This window comes from Mustela lutreola, chromosome 2 (assembly GCF_030435805.1).
Source record: "Mustela lutreola isolate mMusLut2 chromosome 2, mMusLut2.pri, whole genome shotgun sequence".
Lineage (NCBI taxonomy): Eukaryota > Metazoa > Chordata > Mammalia > Carnivora > Mustelidae > Mustela > Mustela lutreola.
This window is the reverse complement of record NC_081291.1, coordinates 30,443,500-30,469,023: the sequence shown is the minus strand read 5'-3', so window position 1 is coordinate 30,469,023 and position 25,524 is coordinate 30,443,500. Positions and strand designations below refer to the sequence as shown.

General features: G+C 43.2%; 1 protein-coding gene across 5 annotated transcripts in view; it reads right to left on the bottom strand.

The window, feature by feature from the left end:
• The window catches only part of PTPRG (protein tyrosine phosphatase receptor type G), a 703,069-nt gene that overhangs the window by 129,830 nt on the left and 547,715 nt on the right, over positions 1–25,524 (bottom strand). For all 5 annotated transcript variants that reach the window (XM_059161377.1, XM_059161376.1, XM_059161378.1 and 2 more), the window contains 2 exons: positions 11,982–12,139; positions 1,134–1,326 (listed from right to left, as the gene is read on the bottom strand). In XM_059161377.1, the coding sequence (XP_059017360.1) occupies positions 1,134–1,326; positions 11,982–12,139 (351 nt within the window). The remainder of the gene's footprint in view (positions 1–1,133; positions 1,327–11,981; positions 12,140–25,524) is intronic.

Sequence of the window (25,524 nt, the reverse complement as noted above, 5' to 3'; positions counted from 1 at the left end):
TGCCAGTAAATTAGTCCCTTTTATTGGGGGGTGGGGCACTCTTAAAATGTCCCCATGTAACTTACCCCACTAAAAATACTAGTCTGTGTCCAGTGTTGATCAACGACACAAGCCCTTCCCATATGACCCAAGCTCACGATTTCAGAGAGCACACTGGTTCAGAAAAGAACTACCTCAAAAAAAAAAAAAAAAAAAAAAAAAAAAAAAAAAAAGAACCATCTCTTCACACCCAAAGAGAATTCCTTCTTATTCATTCCTCCCTTCCAAATACTGGAATTTTTTTTGTAATATTTTATTTATTTATTTGAGAGAGAGAGAGAGAATGAGAAAGAGAGGGAGCCTGATGCGGGACTCAATCCCAGAACGGACTGAGTTGAGCCAAAGACAGATGCTTAACTGACTGAGCCACCGAGGTGCCCCCGCCAAGTACTGGAATTTTGATCAGCCTTACTCTCTAAGTGAGGACACACCCTGGGGCCTGAAGTAGAGCTTTGAGGATAGAATTCGACTTTCTAGTTTCCCGGAAGAGAAATTTCTGTTCAATTCACATAAGAATGTAGAAATAGAAAAAGACTGAGAGGCCTGAAAAGAATAAACTCAAGTTTATCAGATATGGGAATCAAACCGTTACATAGTGGTTTAAAAAAGGCCACATGGTGTCAGGTAGGGGTGGAGAGCAGGAGGGGCAGGTCTTGACTGGTGCGGAGGTCGTCAGTAAGGAGGTAAGGGTGGGCTGCGGGTAGAATGCTGGGGGCCAAGTCAAAGGTGCTGGTGCCTGAGGTCAGAGACGGCGTCCTGATCCCAACCGAAGGGGGTTGAGGGGCAGGGACAAGGTAAGACACCCACAAGCTTCCCTCAGACATTCACTAGTCAGTGTTGATGTTCTAAGGTAAAAATACCAACAGAATGACTGATATATTACTAGTCAAAAGGGCAACTCTGAACATATCTATTTAACTGAAAATTTTCCCACAACTGCTTCTATTTATCATCCAGACAAGTCTCTTTTAGCAGAGAAACATATGCTCTCAACGCGGAGTTCCAACTCTTGGCTGGTTTGGAATGCCTTTTAATTTAAAGTAATTTATGATAAGGAATCTTCCCCCGGGCAAGGGCACTTAATCCAACTATACCTTTAGAGGCTTCTGTCCCCAGTGGGTTTTCTAAGAAGTCTGTCATGTCGTGGTTCCAGGCGTCTCGGACCGCAGACTTGGACACCACCCTGCCGTTCAGCTCTTGCTGTGGTCGGAAGTTATTTCTCAGATACTCCACCGACTTGACGTGGTCTTGCTGCTCCGTGGTGAAGATGGAGTAAAAAGCCTCGAGCTAAACAGAGAACCAGAGAGGGAAGAAGGGGGAGAAAGAGACCAAGAATGAGAAAAGCGATGTGGGCGGGGGTGGGGGTGGTGGGGGATAGGGCGGGGTGGGGGGAGCCAAGGACACAAAACGGTAGGACGTGCCCCAAGCCGAGTGTGACAAACCCAGCAGGATGCAGGCTCCTTGATGGAACCACTGCCTAGGGGCTTATCTGGCTGTGGTTTCTGTCCTGTCAGCGAACCCGGAGAACACTCCACCGGAGGAGGCTTGTACAAAGCTCTTGGAGCCTGTTTCTCAGAAAAGAGTTCCAGTCTTTCTGCTCTGCCCCCTGGTAAGACTGTTCATGTTCTGGGAAGAACACAAGGTGATGGTGCAACTGGCAGGTTCCAGAGCCCGGAGTACCTAGATGGAAAGTCTAGCTCCACAGTTCACCCGCTCCGGGGCTCTAGGAAGTGGCTTCCCTGCTCTGAGCCTCAACTGTTCCTCAATAAAATGGTGCTAACAACAGCAGCATCGACCGCGGTAGGGTTTGTGCCAGTACTCAATGAGATAATCCACGTGCAGTGCTTAAAACAGTCCCTGGCACAGAAGGGCTCGGTGAAGACGAGTGATTCAGTTCTTACTAAGTGTCTTCTTCGGTATGTAATAGGGATTCAGTTCAGCAAAGTTGCTAAGGCAGAAAGCTGATGGCTCGTGAGGTAAACTACTCAGTTTAACACTTACCAGATGAGTAATCATAGTCAAACTATTCAAGCATCAGTAACTCAATATATATCAACATTATATATATATATCATATAAGACAGATATAATACTAGCCACTATCTTATAAGATCATGGAAAAAGCTTATAAAATAAGATTATTTTCATCTTAAAAAATTAAAATGTATATAAACCATTTAGCAGCCATTAAGTCCATGGTTAGGATTAGCTGCACTTATTATTATTCATATTATTAAAAAACACTTTCCAGAAGACTACAGACCCAACTTTTATGGAGATGCAAAGAAAAAAAAAATCAGGACTTCAGGATCATATTTCCATTATTAAAAAGGATTCTTTGTGGCCCTCCATCTTCTGCTCATTAAACAACAACAACAACAACAACAAAACCCAAACCAAAACAAACCAAAACCAAAACCAAAACCACAACAAAAAAAAAAACCCCAAACCAGAACACCACAATAATGCTTTGATAGAAGAGAAATGAAGCTGAGGCTGGGCCAGAGATCTGTTCTCAGTGGACCACAAAGTTATCCTGGTCACCAAAGAAATAAAATTAATCTAAAATGACCAGCCATGGAACACACTACTTCCTTGAAGTGGGGGATGAAAATGGAATGGCCCATTTGGCTCCTTGAATACCCAATCAGAATGCTTCCCAAGCAGCCAGAGTGGCCGCCCTAGGCTGTCAGGGACCATGGCCAACACCAATGTTAAATATACAGGAACATTACGACAGTGTTTCTTTCTTTCTTTTTTTAAAACATTTTATTTATTTATTTGAGAGACTGAAATCACAAGTAGGCAGAGAAGCAGGCAGAGAGAGAGGAGGAAGCAGGCTCCCTGCTGAGCAGAGAGCCCGATGCCCCAGGACCCTGGGATCATGACCAGAGGCTTAAACCCACTGAGCCATCCAAGCGCCCCTCTTTCTTTCTTTTTTATAAGTAGGCTCCACGCTCAACGTGCAGCTTGAATTCAGGACCCTCAGATCAAGAGTTGGATGGCCACCAACTGAGCCCATCAGGAGCCTCCCAACCTGCGTTTCTGGATGGTCATCTTGAAGCCTGGAACTAACCCCAGTGTTTCTCACACAGCTTCAGACAATGTCACAAAAATTGATTTGCTTGATCCGAAACTCCCTCTCTTTGCATGAGAAAGCAATGAATGTGCATAGTGATCACAGCCAAGAAAAATCATTTAACTACCTGGATTCACCTATCATTTCACCTCCCCTGCAATTCTCCTGCAAATGTAAAGTGATAACAAACCATGAAACCTTTTCTGCTTTTTCATCAAGGTAACAGATCCAGAATATCTCTCAACCCAGCCTAAAAGCAAAAGTAGTCTAGTCCTGTGGTGTTACTCCAGTTCTCCAGCAGTCTCGTACCTTCTAACAACTCCTGTGGTGGCTCTGCAAAATTGTCTTTCTTCCCATTCTTCCTTGTGATGTCCCTTCTTTATTTATAGTGAAGAGAGAAAGGCCATAAGAGCAGAAAAATTAAGAAAATTGGACTGTTTACAATGCCAAATGTGACCCACTCAGATGAACATAATTGGAGGTATTGAAGAAAATCCAGTCTCCTTAACCTGGCAATGTGTACTCACTCCAACTCGGAACTGAACACATCCACACATGAGAGAAGGTTTCAGTTTCCTGACAGAAAATAACTTCTTAAGATTACATGCAAGGAATTAACAAAGACTCTGGAGACCGTCTAGGAAAAGACCAACCAAAGTGATTATAGGGACAGAGGCTAAATCCCGTGTGGAAAGGTGAAGGGAAGTGGGAAGTATTTAGCTTGAAGAAAAGGCAGGTTAGGAGTAATTTGATTAAAGGCCCTTGTATGTGGAACATGCTGACCAGCTCTTCTCCATGTCCAGAGAAGGCCAAAGAGAGGAAATTGGTTTAAATTAAAGCCTTAGAGACGTGAGTTGAATAGAAAAAATTCCTGAACTTTCAGGGTGATTTTTTTTTTTTTTTTTTAAACGGCCAGGCTGCTATACATAGCAAGTTAGAACGGAAATATTCTGGAAAAGCAGCCATCTGTCCTGAAATAGTTTAATTTCTGAGATGCCAGAAAAGGATGGCCTTGGAGACTGTCTCGGTAATCCGACTCTAAGGTTTGTTTATTCTCTAGAAGACTTGCTTCTTTCACAGCTAGCATTTAGTTCTCCTAAAAAGTTTCATTTCTGATGCCTCAGGAAAGAATTAGTCATATAACTGTAAAAAGAGGCAGGTTCTGAATTTAACACAAAAATGCTTTTGCTTAAATTACTCTTACAGCTTAATGGCATGCTATGGCTTAAAAGCTCGGCTGCTTCCTTGTCATTAACTCAACTTGCCCAGAGATTTCCAAGGAAGTATGTGATGGTTTTCAGAGTGAACTGATGACCTGGACGATATTATATTGTCAACTGGATCATAGCTTCGCTTGACAGTCATACAAAAGAGGAAAAGGAGGTCAAGCTTAGCAGACTCATCAAATGTCCTTCAGTATGTTGGCAGTGTTCACTAAAACCCCGTCATTCCTCTCAGTTGAATGAAAATTGCCAGTGGTCTCTCTCGCTGGTGCCCTGCATGTCTGGCCATTGGGTAGAAACCACTATGATGCCTGGATTGGCCAAGGGAGTCTACGTTTGCACTCTGGCAGGTGAACAGTGATACTCTGGGTGAGAGAGCCGCTGATGGATCATTACATAGCTACTCCCCTTTCTCCCTTGATCCTTACCCTTTCCTTGTAACCACACTTGATAAAGGTGAATCCAATCACCACCCAGATCTCTACTTTTTGATTCCAAGGGATTGCATTTATAAAAACTACAGTGAGAAGGTGCCCCCTAGAGTTGTGCAGGTCTAGCAGTACTGCCTAACTCTGCAGCCACAGGACAAGCTGTTAACTCTTCTAGATCTGCTTAATAGCCACACAGCTATTTTCTTAAAATGTACATGAGATGCCATCATGCCTCTGTTCAAAAACTTTCAAGGGCCTCCAGTTCTACTGGTGGGGCCCTAAGGATCCAGCCTGTGCCCAATTCCCCAACCTCGTAACATTAACTCTTGCTACCTGGGTTCAAAACCCTGTTTCCAATCCCCACTTGCTAAGTGTGTAACCATGGTCAAAGTATTTGATGCTTCTGTGCTTTGGTTTTCTTACTTGTACAATAGCAATAACACCAATTGTGGTTTTTGCTACTATTAAATGAGATACTATACATAATGCATTTGGAATAATGTCTGGCACACAGTAGATATTCACTAAGTTTTATTAACATTACTATTATTCTTCTTTTATGAGGAATGTGGTAACTGTGATTGTACTATAAACTTCCAACAACTCTAAGATGCTCTCTCTGCTTCTCCCTCCTTTCCTCCTTGGAAAGTGTATTTATCAAACGCATTCTGTGACAGGTACTTTGTTATGGAATTCACAAACATTACTTTGGTTTCTCACTTGTTTTAGTTTAAAATAATAACATTAGAGTAACACTGTTAACACTATTATTATATCATTAACACCAACAGCTAATATTTACTGAGCGTTTATTCCTGGCATTGTGTTAAGAGTGTTAGGTGCTTTACTTCCTTACGTCCTCACAGAAGTCTCATAAAGTTGGTGGTATTATCATATCATTATTTGTGACTGAGGAGGAAACTGGGCTTAGAGACTTGACATGGCCTGACTAAGATCAAAGAGGAAACAAGAGTTGACGTGACCGGGGTGACTGGTTGAGCGTCCTACTCTTGGTTTCGGCTTGGGTCGTGATCGTAAGGTCGTGGAATCAAGCCCCTCCATCAGGCTCCAAGCCCAGCTCAGAGTCTGCTCGGGATTCTCTCTCTTCCTTTCCCTCTGCCCCTCCCCCTGCTCACGCATACTCTCCCCCCACCCTTTGAAGTGAGTATTAGAAACTTAGGTCTGTTTGACTGTCATACTCTCAGCCACTTCATGTCACATGCATAATAGGCCTGCAGCATTATTCATGGAAAGAGTAACATCGCAGTGGAGTTACTGAATGTGATAACAGAAGTCCCCAAAGAGTTCCTCCTCGCTGACCCTGAAAGACCACTAATGCGGGGCACCCACCTTTGGCAATATAAAACTATTTGCACTTTACTGCACTCTGGACAGAAACAACTTAGGGCTCAGTGAAGAAGGAACTGGGAACCAGGAACAAGATGGCGGGCACAAGGAGGAAAAGCTATGCACCACAAAAAGCCCACACTTACTTACCTATTCTTTTCCAGAGGCAAATAATAAACACACTGGATTTATCTTTACTTTAACATAACTAATGAAGTCTTTATCATTTAGTAAAAATAAACGAAAGTTTTTATTTCTATAATGTAAAATTGACTTTTTAACTTTTGAAGCGAACACGTAAAACACTTTTCTTTTATCCCTGCTTGGGGAGTTGTAATTGCATTTTAGCTGGTGCTGTTTCAAGAACAATTTTAACCTTGAATTGCAAATGTGTTGGCTGGAAGTGTATATAAATCATTTCAACTTAGTTTTTATTATAAAAATATTACAGAGAATAATTAGTTTTTAATCTGTCAGTTCAAATCAAAGGAAAGTTGAAGTCTATTCATGCTATTCGTGTGCAGCAAGAGCTCTCGTCCACGAGATGTGGGGAAGGGCCATCATGGCTGAAGGGGAAAAAGGAGAGAAAATCCAAAGTAATATAATTATGAACCATTAAAAGGCCACTGTGTACAATATGTTAGAGGATGAGCATATTACAGCCTTTACACAAAACCACAGTCCATTATAAACATAATAATAAACGCTGGGGTAAGCATTAAGAATGGAAATGTCACACCTAAGGTCACGGAGACACTTCAACTTCACCACACATTTGAGGGGTGACAGGGCAAGCCCTGGGGTGTTGCCTCATTATTAAACAAAAGTGATGGAATATTAAATTCCCAATAGCCCAGAGCGTCCAAAGTTTTACTGACTGAACCATGGCTGCAAAAATAAAATCCAAGAATAGCTAGCTAACTACAAGGACATATCCCTCCCGCAGCAACAGAGAGTTTTGCATGAAGACAATTATAAAAAGGCCTTCCACAGAAAGAAACGGATTTAACCATAATTGCCACCAAAGAAAGCTATCTGTTGGGATTAATAATGACACGTTTACCCCACCATTTTTTTAAAAAAGATTTTATCTATCTATTTGACAGAGAGAGAGAGAGAGAGAGATCACAAGTAGGCAGAGAGGCAGGCAGAGAGAGAGGAGGAAGCAGGCTCCCTGCTGAGCAGAGAGCCAGATGTGGAGCTCGATCCCAGGACCCTGGGATCACGAACTGAGCCGAAGGCAGAGGCTTAACCCACTGAGCCACCCAGGCGCCCCTTACCCCACCATTTAAAAAACCCTCCCTATTCACATACACAGTGCATTATGTGGTCTTGGAATAGGAACTTTCTGAATTATGTGATTCCTTAGGTGTTGAGATAAAATGTGAAGGCTACAATAGCCATGAGCCCAAAGGAGCTGTTCCCCCAGAAATATGGTGAGCTCCCTTTGCTGGAACGATAATAATTTGAATATACTGGTTTGAATCAAATATATTAAATGAGGTTCACCTGTTTCTCTTTACATTTTTTTAATGTCGTGACTAGAAAATCACGTATGTGCTGGACAGTGCTGCCCCAGAGTCTTGGTGACGATTCAATAACAGCAACAACAACAACAAAAAATTCACCCAATATGTCTTGCACACGCCCTGTGGCGCTAGGCACTAGTTTAGGCATGCCACATGCATTCTAACATTTAATCTTTATAATGACTCCATGAAGTGGCTGTATTCTTATCACCCCCATTTTACAGAAGAAAACTGAGGCACAAAGTAAGCCATGGAGTAACTCAACTCATGTGGCTGAAAAATGGAGCCAAGAATGAAACCCAGGCAGTTTGTCTCTGAATAGAACATGGTCTTAATTCAATAGTTTCTCTGCTCTTTACGACAGAGGTAACACTGGTTTAAAAAAAAAAAAAAAGTATTGCAAATCAACCTTTCCTAACCACTCCAGCTTACTGTTAGAAAAATAATTAAATATCCGGAAGCAAACAAACTAGACAAACTAGACATCTTTATATTTATTTATTGCTTTTTTTTGATTGAGCCTCCAAGAGGCACTTAAACAAAATTCATGTGAGGAAAAATTATAGGTAGTATCATATTTTAAAGTATAGGAAGCAGACAGTTCTGGAAACGGAAGGTTGGTATAGTTTCCAATGGCCAATGTGCCATCATATGAGAGCCATCATTCTAGAATAAAACACATCCCTGTCTACTGGACTCAAATGATCATGTTCTCTGATTGATCATGAACACAATAGAGGCACCATCTCAACATGCTAGCCTCGCTCCTTTGACCTGGTAAACCAGCACTGAGAGTAGCACCATTTTGTTGGGATGATAAAGTCACGACACAATGTTTGCCTACTATTTACAGAGACATTTAGTTGAACCAACCACCTAAGCCACACTGACTACAAGCCAACACGTGATCTCATTAGCAACACTGTATTAGATCCAGATTATCACAGGGACCAAAGTCAGAGCTTACTGGCTATGGGGCTGGTTTCAGTGTCCAAGGAGACTCACAGAAGAGGCAAAATAAGGAGTTGTTCCTATCTGGAAGGCTTCAAAGAAATCCACGTCATACAAGCCACCATACAAGTGCTACCCACTGCATTATATGGTGAACACATTCTCATTTTTGTTGCTGACAGACACCCACACGGTGTAAGGGGGAACAGAACAGAGGAAACAGTCTTTGGAGAAAGAGAAGAATGAGGAACTTCGAATGTTTTCTTCCTAACAGCAGCAGACATAGGATTCTGTCTACTTGGTTTTCCACACTGGCTGTCTGCCTTTCTGAAATGAACGTTCTGTGCTAACTTCCGAAAGAATGTTGGCAGGGTCAGGGAGGGAAGGTCTGAAGGGACAATACTTGGATGGTTAATGGTTTCCCTTCTGAGCGCTGACACTACTGTGACCTCCATGCAAGTGTGTCAGCAAGGATCCCGTTTGGCCACAGGAAAATGAGCTGTTTTTCCTCCCTTGGGGGAGAAAGAGAGAGAAAGAGGGATAAAGTGAAAGTGTCTGATGAAAGTACTGTCTAAGGATAGTTTATAGTTTATAGTAAAGAAACTGGGAAGCCAGTATGATTAATTGATCTCTTTACTATTTCCTTGAAACAGAACTACCTGCAGACAAAGTCATATATTCCAAGTCACAGAGAAAAACTCTTCTACTTCCTCTCTCTGAGTCTTTGAGCAGCAAGGAGTGAAGTGTACCCAGATGTTAACTAAGCATTTCCTGGGCGCCTGGGTGGCTCAGTGGGTTAAGCCTCTGCCTTCGGCTCGGGTCATGGTCTCAGGGTCCTGGGATTGAGCCTCGCATTGGGCTCTCTGCTCGGCGGGGAGCCTGCTTCCTCCTCTCTCTTTGCCTGCCTCTCTGCCTGCTTGTGATATCTCTCTGTCAAATAAATAAATAAAATAAAAATCTTAAAAAAAATTAAAAAACAAAACAAAAAACCCTAAGCATTTCCTAAGATGCCCAGTGACCCAATGTCAAAATGCTTCTAATTGACAAACACTTGACAAGACATCCAAGCCTATAGTTCTATCTTTTGTTCGGACCCACAAAATATTTGAAATTCGAATAAAACACAGTACTACACAATTATTACTCTTTGCCTCTCCCCTCCACAGAGTGTCCTACGAAAAAAGGGGCCAGACTCGTATTTCTTAGTCTCATTATCTCAAGCCTTTGTATCTCTGAAGACAAAAGCATCTATCTTAATGGACAAAAAGCATCTTTTTTCAAAGTCCCCTGCCCCAACCCTGGGGATATAAATATTTGGACTGCAATTTTACTTTATTCTAGTAAGACAATGCTGGCTTCACCATTAGGAAGAAAACTCGTTTCCTGTTTCATTATCTTCTTAAAGCTGGCAGATCCTGTTCAGCAACCAAATTGCTAGTACTTCTTTTGTCATCAGAGAAGAATTAAAGGAAAAGAAATTTCTTGAAGTAAAATGTCTGCCAACAGCAGTGAAGCCAAGTCTGTCTGGCCTTACTTTGTTATCGGGACAACATGTCTCTCCTGCACATAGCTCCTTCTAAATGACAAGCTCCGTTTATCCCCCAGGGCAGGGGGGCAACACTGGGTGTTTTAGGAAGCTACCTGGTCTGTCTGCTGATTTATTTAAGGATGGACACATGACCAAGGCCAGCCAGGCTGCTGGCTGACCAACATCTATTCAGATCTACCTTCTTGAATACTGGAAGTAGGACCCTCACTATTGTCAGTTGGTAGCTGGCCCTTGAGTTGAAAGGTGAACTGGTATGAGAGCAACCGTATTTGACCTGGTAACCAAAACAAAACCAACTGGGAGTGAGAAAAGCATGAGAATTTTGCAGAAGTACAGAATCACAGAATCACAGAGCAATGGCAGAAACTCCAAGATTTAAGAACCTGTGTGGCCCCTGAGAGAGGGCTTTGCTTCCCAGCCACAGTCCTGGTTATGACGGCTTCATCTCAGGGTACCTCCACCACTGTTTCCTTAAAATACTCCCTTACCTGAGCTACCTTACGTGGGATGCTGATTCTTAACTCCAAAACACACCCAACCAGGACACCCTCTAACCCTATTTCCCCCACCCCTTATTCCAAATTCTCTGCCTTTATTAGGAAAATCTTTGGACTCTTCCCCACTGCGGCCAAATCCACAATTTTGTTGCCCATATCTTTACTTATATCATGGGTGCTGTCACATAATTCTAGAACTTCCCCTGGCCTACTACAACATTCCATATTCCTACCTGTCACACTCTAAAAAGGCATCTCTATGAGCAGCTCTGATAAGAACCTTCCATTTTTAGACAGTCCTGCTTAATGGCTCAAATCCCGTTTCTCACAATCCTACCCAATGTTGCTGGCTCTATTTTCTGAAACTATGGAGAAGAAAATACCCTTCTACTTCAGCGCATGCTGCATTACGATGACTAATACATCCCCTCTAGGAATTTTCTCCTTCCATCTATTATGCCTCATGAGGTGATTTCAAGCCTCCCCACCCATTCCTACTCCCACCCGCCCTGTGGCTCCTCTTCCTCTGACACAGCCCTCAAACCCATCTCCATTTCATCCAATTTCCACATCCACCTTCCTAGGAAATTAGCCCAGGCCACACTCAGAGAGAAGCAGTTCAGTGTAATGGTCAGCCACAGGGGTTTTAGAATCAGACAAACCTGGGCTCAGTTTCCGGCTTCAACAGTCATTACCCATGAATTCCTGGCTACGTATTCCAATCTCTCCAGGCCACGATACCTTTACGTGCACCATCCTTGAACAACAGCCATCTCTCCACGCTGTTTGGCCACGAAACTGGCCATGTGTAAAGTGCTTAGCGCACAGAAAGAGCTCAATCAATGGTATCTTTCCTTCATTTTGTCATGTACACAAATCTCTCCCTCTTCTGAACTTCGGGTAGGCTTAGTGGCTCAGAGCATGACTTTTGGGATCGGACACTCTGGCTTAGTAACTGGTTGGGTGGCCTTCTGTATCTCTTCTCTATAAAAGGGTGGGGGGGGCAAAGAGGACTACCGTTTGTGAGGATTAAATAGGTGAGCACATATAAAGAGCTCGGAAGAGTTTCTGGCACAAGCTGGACAGCTGTTCTCTCCTCAAGATGGAATACTTACCTAATACCTGGTTTTATACCCTCAATTCTCCTCAACCAGTGGCTGAGAAACTGTGTTTTATATTTGACAATTCTTGGGTTCAGAAACACGGCTGTTAGAAAGACAGAAGGAATCGGGGCAGGGGAGGGGATAAAAATACTGGTGTTTTGTAGCCACGTTAAATGGTTACGTCAACGCAAAACAAGTGAACACCGAGGTCCCATGTGGGGCTGAATACCTACCTGATGGTAAGAGATGGGGACAGGCCTCCGGAAGACGATCCACTCCACTATTTCGCTACACGGTGGGGTGGTCAGAGAACCCGTGTACCGGTAATAGCTCCCCAGGGACGCAGGCAGGAGGTCCCGGAGAACGAAAGGATCCAGAAAGGTCTCCTTCTCTGTGTGGAGGAAGAAGGAAAAGAAAGGCACAATGATGTAAGTCATATTATGCTGCAGACATACAGTCGAAACCCTCGGCATGCTGGTGCCACATCACAAGCCTTCTGTTTGTTTACATCCCGAGAAGCACTAGCATTTGGTGGTGGGAGGGCCACAGCAAACAAAACAGCGTTTCCCAGGATGTGTTCTGAGGCTCCACGGTGCACTGTATTTCACAAAAAACAGGTTCCATGACGAGTGCTGCTGGGCAACCTGCGGTCCTTTCTTCTCCCCACCCCAGGGAACAAACAAAACACTAGCACAATCAAGTCCCTGAGAAGTCCTGCAGAAAAGAAATGGACTTGATTTCATGTAACCCATCCCTTCCCAATCTTGCTTTGCCATTGAACCCTTCCCCATCCAATACTTAGGAACTAACAATCAGTGGCATAAATGCTGGGACACCCACGAGAGATTCGGTGTAAAAAGAAAACTGTCAGCCAACGGTAAAGTTCAATTCCGAAGCTGGTTACATCCGATTGTGGTTTCACCCAGCACCTCTCCAAATCAAAGTGAAATCTAACCAACCTACAGACCTGAGCTTATAAAATGGGGGCCCAGACAACAGGCTTCTTCTTTTTACAAAAGCAGAGTGGTCTTTCCTTATGTGGGAGGAATATTTCAACCAAGACTGAAAAATGATACCTGACAATAACTCTATGAGAAAAACAAGGTTGGAGGGGGTTAATGCCTGCCCAAGGTCACGCAGCTCCTAAACTTCAAAGCTGGCATATGAACCCAGGCACTCTGACACCAGAGTGTGCACAGCTCTGACTCAGCTAACAAAGAAGTTGAAGCAACTTCAGTGAATATTGAAGGATAGGGGCAAAAGAGGAAAGGGCATTTGGGGCTGCGGGAATAGCATGTTCAAAGGTCCTGAGGCAGGGAGAAACAGTGCAACAGTGTTTAGGGCACTGTATTATAGCTCTCCCAATCCGGCTCAGTAGATCATCCAGCTTCCTTCCCAAATCAGAGAAGGCTCTATTCTCTCTCTAGGTCTACAAAGGTCTAGCCCTGAATTTAAAGTCTGGGATTTCTTTCTTAGCCCTTTTTGGAATGTAATAAGGCTATTCTAATCCTGCTAATGGTTTGCCTTGGCTCCCTAGTGGCCTCCACCATGGGCTGAAGGATATTCTTGCGAGGACCTTAGGGCTCCAGGTTACCTCCTGGACACATCTGTGCCTACAGGAGTAGTCCTTCCAGGTTCACACACCTCCTTCCTTTTCTTCAATGCAGAACGAGCAATACAGGTCTTTGTGCAAATGTGCATCCATGGACTTGAAAGAGCTCTGTGACTAGGGGTTATGCAAAAACCCCAACAGAAATCAACTCTTTAAGAATAAGCAAAATGGCAATTTTTGGGGGGGAGAGATTAATTGACTAAAACTTAACACTTTTTTAATTTTATTACCATATGCCAGACACCATTCTGAGGGTTAAGCAGTAGTTACTGGATGTGCCAGCCCTTGTTTTTAGAGTTTGATAAAGATTAATTTCTTTCTTTCTTAAAAGAGCCCCATGAAGTTGCCCTATTATTATCACTAATTTACAGGGCTCGGATGTACAACAGGTAGGTGAGTTAAGAATCCAGGCTTTCATTATTCTTAAACCATCACTATATGCTTTCAATTTACAATACTTAACTCAAATTTCACAGATGTGGAAATGAAGGCACAGAGAAGTTAAATGACTAAGCCCAAGATCACTAGGGAATGGGGAAAGAGAAGCCATTATTCATGAGACTCCAAAACCTTGGCTGATTCTCATACAGGTTTTCAAGTCTATGTTTTTAAGGAAAAATTAAATATTAAGTCATAAATGCCAAAGTGTCCAAATTAGAAAGTTCTATAACCAAAATGACAAAAGCGGGTTCTGTTTGGATAAAAGGCCGGAAATCACCAAACTGCCCTTCCGCCCACTGGCAAGTGTGGGTTTTAATTTAAACCTGGTTACCGGCAACCCAATGACAGGGTAAATCTCTGCCAGCGTGCTTGGCTGAGACGGGGTTGGCTGGGAGCAGGACAAATGCTGGCCTTTGCTTGCTGCTCCTGCATTTCCCGAGCTACGTAAACAGACAAGGCAAGGCCCCAAGCAACAGAGGGAGCATAGGGCCTGGCATCACAAACCACAAAATCATCATCTTCATTTTTCCCTCACGTTGTAGGTGAACTTGGTGTCGCACCGCAGCACATGAATCGGCCTTAGGATCAAGGGCTCCAGGCTGAATGGCCAGAAAACCTGGAGAGTTTTCCCCTAGGAGCCTGATCCAATATTGGGGCTGCAGTTTAGCATGCTGTAGGCAGACTGCTAGTGACAAGACAGTGCTCACAAGCCGGCAGCGGCAAAGCCCCCACCTAGAGCATCCACTGGAGGAAGAGGCCGAGACTTTAAGGAATATAAAAAGATAAAGCAGGAACACCTGCCCTCCCCCACCCCATCTGAGATGACTGGATCTCACCAAGGGCACATGGTTTTAGTAGGATCAGGAGTCTCCTGTCTTAAGTTCTTGTACGGGCTTCTGAATTCGGCAGGGACTGATGGAAACTGCAGGCATGACCATTGCTACAAAGGCAGAAGAGCTTTTTTTGTCCTTGACCAACCTAAGGGCTTCAGAGGCAGGTTATCAGCAGGTGCAATCAGATGGGAAGCAGGAAGGGCGGACATGTTGAGGGGGACCAAGAAGGAGGCTTTGCTTCTTGTTGATCCCGCCACAGTCACTGCTGTTGGGTCAGGATTCTGAGACCTGGAAGGGGCTTAGACCACCCTCATTCAGTGGCTTTGGGAGACAAGGAACCCTTTATTCAAAAAAATCTTACACAGGAGGCAGCCAACTGAAACAGCTAAAATGCAGCCACCATGGTTAAAGCTGAGCTGGGAACCTAGGGACACTTTGGAAACCACCAACTTAGTCCAATTCTGAAATTTTACTGCGGGGAAAATGGAAGACAGACAAGAGGTAAAAAACTTGAGAACACAGAAACTCAGATGGGATCCCTTGTTCAAGGAAGCCACTTAGGATCTGGAATGGTAAGCCTAGGACCAGAAGTGTCACCTAGCACCAGGAGCTGAAGACTGCAGTCCAACCACTACTTTCATCAGCACCTCATTTCTCCATCCCTACAGAAGCTGGGGAAGAGAGCAGATTCTCAGCCACCAGGGTCCGAATCCCAACTCCTCCACCTGTAAGCTCTGTGATCTCTGTTACTGAAGCTTCCTCAGCTGAGAGTTTAAAATAGAGTAAGCATCTCATAAATGACAGATTTTTTTAAAAAAAGATTTTATTTATTTATTAGACAGAGAGAGAGCAAGAGGGAGAACACAAGTAGGGGGAGTGGGAGAGGGAGAAGCAGGCTCCCCAACTGAGCAGGGAGCCGGATACGGGGCTCGATCCCCGGACCCTGGGATCATGACCTGAGCAGAAGTCAGATGCTTAACGAATGAGCTACCCAGATGCCCAATAAATATTATTCTTATTCTAATTCTTATTACTTATATTATTATCATTATTATTACTTTTCTGAACAACCATGGCCTAGCCACCTACACCTTACAGAGCTATACACTTCCTCTAATGCTGGCACAGGTGTCTTTTTTTTATTTAAACCTTGATTACTAGTGCCTTAAAAGTGCCTCATGTCTGACAAATTCTCCACGAACCTGAGCAACACAGGTTAGAATTTTCTTTGCCAAGGTTCTAGTAAGAGCTTTGGAACCAACTGATATTTAACAGCTGTGTGACTTTAGGGAAAGGTCTTAAGCTCTCTGGGCTACTTCCCTTATCTGTAAAATGGGAATTCAGAGGGTATTTACCCCTCAGGAAGGCTGTGAAAATTAAGCAAGCTCATAAACGTAAAGGGCTTAGCAGAGTGCCTTGGGAGCCCTGATTTATCAAGGCAAGCACTTGGCTGAGAGCAGACCAGCTCATTTTGTGTTTTAAGCCAGGGATTGGCAAATGTTTTCTGTAAAGTGCCAGATAGTAAATATTTTAGGTTTTGCAGGCCAAGAGGCAAAATCAAAGATGTTATAGGAATACTTATATTAACAAACACATTCCCACCACCTTATTAACAATATTCAAAACGCTAATAACAATGGAGGACAATTTAAAATATATACATCTGCTATGAGAAGAACAGAATTCTTGTGTGGGGGGGTAACATTTCACTTAATTAGGGTTTGAATGTAAAAATCATTCTTAGGTCAAGGGTCATACAACAAGAGCCAGTGAAATGGATTTAGCCATTTTCCCCTGTCCTTTTTTTTTTTTTTTTTTTTAAGATTTATTTGCTTTTTTTAGAAAGAGAGCATGAGCAAGCAGAGGGTTGGGTGAGGCAGAGAAAGAATCTTGAAGCAGACCCCGCTGAGCTGGGCTCTATCCCAGGATCCTGAGATTATTACCTGAGCTGAAATCAAGAGTCGGCTACTTAACTAACTGATCTACCCAGATGCCCCTTCCCTGATGCTTTTTTTTTTTTTTTTAATTTATTTATTTGAGAGAGAGACAGTGAGAAAGAGCATGAGTGAGGAGAAAGTCAGAGGGAGAAGCAGACTCCCCATGGAGCTGGGCGCCTGATGCGGGACTCGATCCTGGGATTCCGGGATCATGACCTGAGCCGAAGGCAGTCGTCCAACCAACTGAGCCACCCAGGCGTCCCTCCCTGCTGTTTTTTAAGAGCAACTGTCTGTGTGTTGCTGTGTGTGTCTGTAGGGGGTGTGTACTGGTGTTGGAAAGTCACCATGAGGGGTGCCTGGGTGGCTCAGCCGGTTAAGCATCTGCCTTTGGCTCAGGTCATGATCTCAGGGTCCTGGGATAGAGCCCTGTGTTGGGCTCCCTACTCAGCGGGGAACCTGCTTCTTCCTCTCCCTCTGCCCTCTGCCGCTCCCCCTACTTGTGTGTGTGTGTTCTCTCTGACAAATAAATAAATAAAATCTTAAAAAATAAGGTGGGGGTGCCTGCGTGACTCAATTGGTTTAATGTCTGCCTTCAGCTCAGATAATGATCCTGGGATCCTGGGATCAAGCTCAGAGTTCGTCTTCCTGCTAGCAGCAGGGAGCCTGCTTCTCCCTCTCCCTCTGCAGCTTCCCTTTGCTTTCGTACTGGTGTGTGCTTTCTCTCTCTCTCTCTCTCACAAACAAATAAATAAAAAAATCCTTGGGAACAAAAAAAGAGAGTCACCATGATAGCCAGAGCTAGAACTGGGGTATGTGTGGGGGTAACTTTACATGTTCTGATGCCTCCACTACTGATGATCATTTCTGTTGTGAACATACATTACAGAATTAACTCTTGAGCTGTTTTCATTCCTCCTTGAGTTTTCTAGTTCAAAATGAACATCAATTTCTACTCATCTTTCTGAAAATTCCATTTCCTGCTCAGGCCCATAGGCAGTGACCCCTGACAAATGGGGTGCTCACAATGCTTAAGTGTAAATGAGAAATCATTTTAGAGATGGTAGCCCTTTACTTCTAGCACTGGCAACAGAGACCACATAAGCCACACGCTGGACCCATGACGGGGACTTTCCTGAGGACAGCCACTGGAAGAAGAGGAATGCACTTTCCTGGTGAGAGCATAAACTCTTCCACAAAGAAAGTCTTAAAAAATGTAGGTATTATAAAGCGGAGAAACGTGCTAGAGCCAGGGCCCTGGGATTTGAATCCTAACTGGTTTACTTAAAGGTCTCACCTGAGATAAGCTGTTGAACCTCTCCTGTAACTGTATCCTTGTCTGCAAAATGGGATTATAATAGTGTCAAGCTCCCTAAGCAAGTTCAATGAATAAATGAGTATTAAGTGAGTTAACGTGAGTTAAGGGCTTAGGAGAGTGTCTGGCACAGGATAAGTACATGTAAGTGCTCGTTAAATGGCTCTTGTTAGAAAAGGGCAGTTTGACTCCAAACCCATCCCCAATCAGGGCATGGTGCCTCCAACTTTTAACCAAATTAGTAATTTGAATTCAAAACATTCCTATCCCAGCCACTTACCTAGTTGAGAAAAATATTTGAAACACTCTATTTATACCATCATTCATTCCATTAAACCATAATAAGCAGGTTCTGTGCATTACCAGATAAAAGAATTGAAAGGGAATGAATCTCATATTCCACTTTCAAGGATCCCAGTGCTGTATGCAGACAATATTATATTTTAATAATTAATTGTTCATCAAAGAAAAAGATGAAGAACAGGGATGCTAAATTCAAAGTTATTCAAATTGCAAAAATGAATAATGTATGACTTTTATATTAAATACACACTGTATTAAATAGTCTACATTTCACCCAACTCTGTCTTTCATTTTTAAGCATTTTGCACGTACAATATGAATAATCAGTTAGGGGAGGTTTATTTAGAAAAAGAAATACCTTATTTGAATGCAAACGGAATATATCCGAAGATGATTAAATTTTTCTTATCAATTAGGAAATTTTGTATGAGGGCTGTAAAGTCATGGTCACCATTAAACCCAGCGTGGCCCAGTTATCCTTGCAGTTTCCTTTCAACATTAAATTATATCTGGCTCAATTCTGTTCAATTCCTTATTTCTGATAGCAGTGCCAGGAGGCAATCTTTAATTAAAGAAAATTTGAAAGATTCAAACATGCATAATTGGATTAAAAATGTGATCATTAAAACATTAGATGATAATCATCTGATTGATTGCATTTTTCAGTGTGTTAATAACCTCATATTTTCAATGCTTTGGTTATATAGGAAGAGAGAAAGCCCTTTATAAGATATGATGAACAATCAAAATATCGATGAGACCTATGCAGTCAGTAACCAGGAATCATGGAATTATACTGAAAACACACACAAGCACACATACCCCAATGAACAAAGTATTACATTGGAAGATATATAGGGAAGAATGTGCCAGCCCTCAAAAAGCAGTCAACCAATTTTAGAATAGTAGGTAAGATAAACAAATATAAGAAAGCCCAAGCTTCTGTCTTCAGCCCAGTGATTGTTTAGTTCCTTCAGGATTTCCCAAAACTTTATAAGGAAAAGCTATTACGATTTCCTTAACCACTTCAAAGCACTGGTATGCTTTGTGTTGGGGAGGGTAGGGAGAGAGTAACATTGGAAAAAACTGGGTCATAGGTCACTCCAAATGGAGGAAGAAGATTCCTAACAGTACTTCTCAAAGTTAATGTTCACGCACATCACCTGGGGAACTTGTTAAAATGTAGATTCTGATCCCAAGAGTCTGCATTTTTAATAATGCTGAGCATATTAGAGTAGCCAGTTTCTGTGAGTATTGTATAAACGGGCCCCCACACTGTCTGCAGCCTCATCCACCGCTACTTTCTGACTCTCAGGTATAGCCATCCTGGTCTCTTTGCTGTCCCGTGATCACATGACCCCAGGGCCTTTGCACTGGCTCTTCTTTCTTCACTGCTCTCTATTCATGGCTGGTTTTAGATCAGATGCCTTTCAGCTGCTAACAAGTTAGTCATATTTGAATGACACATTTTTCAATGAAGTCTCCCCTGACTATTTTGAAAATGGCAATTTTAAAAGCAGGCTCATTGAGAAGGAAGCATCTGATGAAAAACCCAAAGGCAGAAGTGAGCCATGCAGCAACCTTGAGAGGATATTCCTAGCAGAGTGAAAAGCTAGTGCAAAGGGATTCTGCCTGGTGTGTGGCTGGGGTGAAGTGAGCAAGAGGGAAGATAGAAGGAGAAGTTCAACAGCCCAAAATCTAACGGGCTCTAGAAGGAAAAAAAAAAAAAAAAAAAAAAAAAAAAAAGATCAGCTGCTGGTTAAAGTACAATCTGGAATTTGGTTAAAAATTATGAAGATGCCAAAACACTAGAACACAGAGTCAGCAGCTCAGGGTTAAGTCCAGATGGGCCATGAGTCTGCTGCATGGTCCGGGAGGAGCTCTGGGTGTGATGAGCTCATGATTCAAGGGCCTGCTGGCCACAGAAACAGAAAATGGAAGTCACGGTGGAAATAGAGAGCCTGAGGGTCAGAATCCAGGGAATTTAGGAGTGTGGATTCTAGGAGCTGTCATAGAGGTCAGAAAGTTTAAAATGAAGACAGTTAGAGAAGCCTCCCAGAAGGAGCCAAGGAATTAATTTTATGATCTAAATACAAGCAGTGAGGGGCACCTGGGTGGCTCAGTCAGTTTAGCGTCTGACTCTTGATTTTGGCTCTGATCATGATCTCAGGGTTTTGAGGTCGAGCTCTACATCAGCCTCTGCACCAGACATGGACCTGCTTAAGATTCTCTCTTCCCTTCCTCTCCCTCTATCCCTCATCCCCACCCTCTTTCTCACGCTCTCTCTCACTCTCTAAAAATACATACATACAAACACACAAGCAGTAACACCTGCTTTATATAACTGGATGCTGGCTATCAGGGAAAGATGGATCAAGCGGAAGGGCCTGGACCATTTTCAAGGTGTAGCTACTTACAAGGCTTCATGATAGATGATTTTAAGGAAAAAGCCTAAGGTTACAATGAGGGGATCCTGGGCAAAGTCCCCCAAGAATCACAAAGAACTGCAGGGTTCCAAAGAGTTACAGAGGATGTTAGTTCCACTTCATTTTACAAACAAGGAAAACGAAGTCCAAAGGGGAAAAGTGACTGGGTCAGGATCACACAGTGAGGTGGGAGTAAATCTGGGTCTCAGCCAGCACTGGGCTCTTTCTATCAGCCCATTCTCAGGCCAAGGGCTCTGAGTCCCGACAACGTAAACACGAGGAGGTGAGAAAATTTCACAGAAGACTGAGAACTCTTCCAGCTTTTACAAGCATAAATCTAGCGCTGACACTGCCCAGCTCCAACCTTCCAGTGGCTTCTCACTTCATTCAAAATAAAATCCAATCTCCCACCACGGCCATGGGGCCCTGCATGATCTGTCTACCTCTGCAGCTCTCTGCTTCTGCTCTCACCCCTGCTGACCACCAACCTGTCTCCTCACCTTGCTGTTCCCTCTGCTTAGAATGCTTCTCTCCATCGCCACTCCATATGGGGATTCCTTTTCATCCCAGGAGACTCAGCTCAAATGCCATCTCCTGAGACTCCATCCTGAACACACCATCTTATACGTTCCTGGAGTTAATAACTCCATCACACCCAGTTCATTTCCTTCCCAGGGTGTGTTTACTCACTTACTGTCCGTCTCCCTCAAGAGCCTGATTTTGCACAAGGGCAAAGACCTTGCCTTTCTCATTCACCCCAAACACACAGCAACTAAAACACTGCCTGGAACATAACTGCCAATAGTTATGTGAAAAGAGAATGAAGGAACAAACAAGCATGGTAGTTGGGGTATTTTAAATAACCAATAAATCCAAGATACTGTATTTCTTTCATATCTAAGTCACTAACGACTATAAATAAGATGTATCATTATTTCAAATGCCACTACTAAAGGTGGCACATTACTAATTAGATAATGACATGATATCAGTGTAAGATGCACCCTGACTTTAGAGTTGTTAAACTACAAAGAAATGAAAAAAAATTCAACTATGTGTGACGAGGGATGTGATCATCTCACAATATATATAAATATCATACCATACCATTATGTTGTATCCCTGAAACTAATGTAATGTCATGGCATAAACACATGACAAAAAGCACATGAAGAAATGAGAGTCACAGAATTGAGGACATTAGGATATTGACATGACTGAGGTTCACCTCTTTTGACCGGTGCACGTTTATGGTATGTGAGCTCAGGGTCGGGTATGGCTGGTTTTCTTGAAACAAGGCCTCACAACTTTGTGGAGTGGGTATCAACATCCTGATGAGGGCTGATACCTTGCTCATGGTCATGGCTGTGCAGACCTCAGTCTCATTACAGACCGTGTAACTGGGGGATAGTGATCTCCTCTCTAGAAGGCTGGAGGCTCCATGACAGCAAGACCGTAGCTCCTGACTATACCCCCAGGACACAACACAGGGCCTTAAACGGTAGGTCCTTCATACATGGCTGAAAAACATGGACTGAACTAAGTCACTAAGTAATTCTACGTCAAAAGTGGCCCAGAGGCCAAATCTAGCCTAGTAGCTATTTTTCTAAATGAAGCTTTACTGGAACACACCCACGGCTATTTGTATACAAATGAGCTATGCCTGCTTGAGTTGCTACAATGGAGTACATATGGGAGCAATGCCTAAAATATTTGCTATCGATCCCTTTATAGAGAAAGCTTGCTGACCCCTGTTCCTATAGAAGTAGGACATTTAAAAGGGATGGTAACAAGCATCCCATTTGAGAATGAATGGGGCAAATTACATGGGGATGCAGAGGTATGGACCTTATTTCTACTTTGAAATATTTTCTACCAGTGGGCAGAGAATTAAATTCCTACCCTTTGGCTTTTATGACAGGCATAGTCTGGAGAAAATCCTACAAGCCCATATTATGATATGAACAGTTAGTGTTATTCCAGGTTCTGAGCAAGAGCAGCTTGATTAGGTGACAGCCTACCTGATTAAACATTCTTTTTTTTTTTTTTTTTTTTACGATTTTTAAAATTTATGTATTTGACAGAGAGATCACGAGCAGGCAGAGTGGCAGGCAGAGAGAGAGAGAGGGGAAAGCAGGCTCCCTGCCGAGCAGGGGGCTCAATCCCAGGACCCTGGGGTCATGACCTGAGCCGAAGGCAGAGGCTTAACCCACTGAGCCACCCAGGCGCCCCCTGATTAAACATTCTTGAACTCAAGCACCCACAGAGGCACTCCAAGGTCATCAAACAGCCACTACACCCTGGTTCAAGGACATTTAAGCTCCTTGAGTTTACAGGTCTCTTCAATTGGTCAAATGTGGCATTTTAATTTAAAGATTGACATCTGAATAAAACTGCATTGTCATTAATACTTCCAAAGAAATACAAAGAGCAGGGTCTTGTCAATAATTAAGGAAATGAACATGACACATTATACGGACACATATAGTGAAAAAACTCAGTGTTGTCACCAAACAGTTGCACTGCTGCCTCTTCTCCTTACAGGGTGGCCATGACTGACAGGGTACGCAGTCTTTTAGCCTCCTTCTGATGCTTGATCAATGACCTAACTCACAAAAGAAAAACTGAGGTTCATAAGAATGAGATGGTTTTGACAATAATTAGGATGTTAATCAATGCTGGAAACAGAACCTGACCCAGCAGAGCTAGTAAGAGAATGGATTCAGAATCTAATACAATTGGGTTCAAATTATTGTCCCACTCCACGAGCTGGGACAGTTAGCCAATCTCTCTGAACCTCAGTTTACCCTTCTTTAACACAGGATTAAGAATTTCTACCTATCTGTGCTACTGGCTAGGATTAATTAAGATTATACACACAGAACATGCAGGCAGAGCTGGGTCCAATGGAGGAGAAGCTACTGCTTCTTCCTTTCCCACACTTTCTGATTCCTTGCCCCTCACCCTTTTCCCTGATCTCAAAGAGACTGGCTACTCCAAATCCTTGGTGACCATGGTCTTCCTCATTTCATTTTATTTTATGTGACTCAACTAACTCAAGTAACACACATTCTAGTCAGGTAGTGATGGCAGCAATGCTCAGGGGTCCACAATCACTTCCTGTCACCACGCGGCCTTCCCCAGATGCACGTCAACGAGTAACAACAGTAATGGGGAGGGTGGCGGTGAAAGTGGCAACGACAGCGGCTGACGCTGAGGGACTGTGTGCGAAGCACAATTTGGTGTGAGAAGTCACTACCTCCTTGGGATAAACCAGTAACGCTGGCATTATTATTACCTCTGTATACAGTGAAGAAACTAAGTGATTTGTGCAGGCTGTACGACTAGTCCAAAGCAGAACCGGTATTCACCCCCAGAGCCTGCGCCCGCGCCCTCGCCCTCAACCACGACCAAGGTGGAATGGATACAGCAAGGTGAGAAAATCCCACAAAGTAGCCCCAGGCACTTTAACGAGCACCTTGCAGGAGATGACAGGAGACATGGTTTGATCTCTCTCATGGCTCTCCACATCCCATGGAAATGACCAGGAGAAGCATTTCCTTAGGCTCCCATGATCCTGTTCAAACGATCAAATAGTGACAAAGAAGGCTGGCCAAATGACAATTGGCCTCAAACTCAAAGACGATCTGAAGGGAATCACTTTTGAAGTCTTTTTCTGTCTTAACATTATTGTTCACAACACTATGGGTGATAAAATAGAGGCCGCCCAGCATCCCATTTCCTGGCTTTGGCTAAGAGAAGAGACACAAATGGCTCACATTTATGGTGGTGGTTCTGACACACCGAAGTCCAGGAAACTGTGGAAGTGGCTTCAGTGTGACTGTTTCTCCAAGATTTTGAGATCAAAAGTGTTCAGATAAGCATCCGCCCTTCCTGGATCCCTAGCAGATGGGAGCCAATTAGCCAAGACCAGGGTACTACATATTCATAGCACACTTCAGGAAAGTTCCACATAATTCGACGCTGGGAACATAAACTTCAAAGGGGAAATTTTGTCACGTGTTAAGACATTCAAAACTGTCAGTGGGCTGCTCAGTAATAAAGCAGAGGTATGGACTTTATTTCTATTTTGAAACATCTTCCACCATTCAAAAGGGAGAAAATTATTTGATTTCTTTCTCTGAGGTAAACATTAAAACACACCCCTCATTAATTCAGGTGAAATACATTCAGATTGACTGGTGATTCTGGCAAGATCAAAAGTGAAGCTCCTCTAGGGGCTCCCGGGTAGCTCGGTTGGTTAAGCGTCTGTCTTTGGTTCAGGTCATGATCCCTGGGTCCTGGGATCAACTCCCTCTCGCTCTGCCACTCCCCCTACTTGTGCTTCCTCTCTCTCCTCTCTCTCTCTCTCTCTCTCTCTCCCTGTGAAATAAATAAAATCCTAAAAAAAAAAAAAAAAAAAAAAAAAAGTGAAACCCATCTCTGTAAAGTCTACCAAATGGTAAGAAGTAATGGCCCGAATAGGTATTTACAATGTCCCCACGTGAACAGGCCACCGGGAGAAGGCAACTCTATTAGCAGAGCTACTGTAATTGCTACTGCTTAGGTAAGGTGGGGTTGACAAACCTTTTCTGTAAAGGGCCAGAGATTAAGTGTTTAAGGCTTTGCAGGCCAGAGAGCATCTCTGTTATGGCTGCTCAACTCTGCTATTGTGGTACAGAAAGAGTCATAGGCAATAGGTCAACAGGTGAGTGTGACTGTGTTTCAATAAAACTTTATTTACAAAAGTGGGCAGCAGGCCAGATTTGGATCACTGATTGTACTCGCTGGCTGCTGATGTACAGGACAGTGGACATATGCCAGGTGTCCTTCCTTCTTGGTTCTTTCCCTATTCTAATACATTTAGCATTAATACCTATAGGGCAGATTCTTTCCTTACCCTCATTTTACA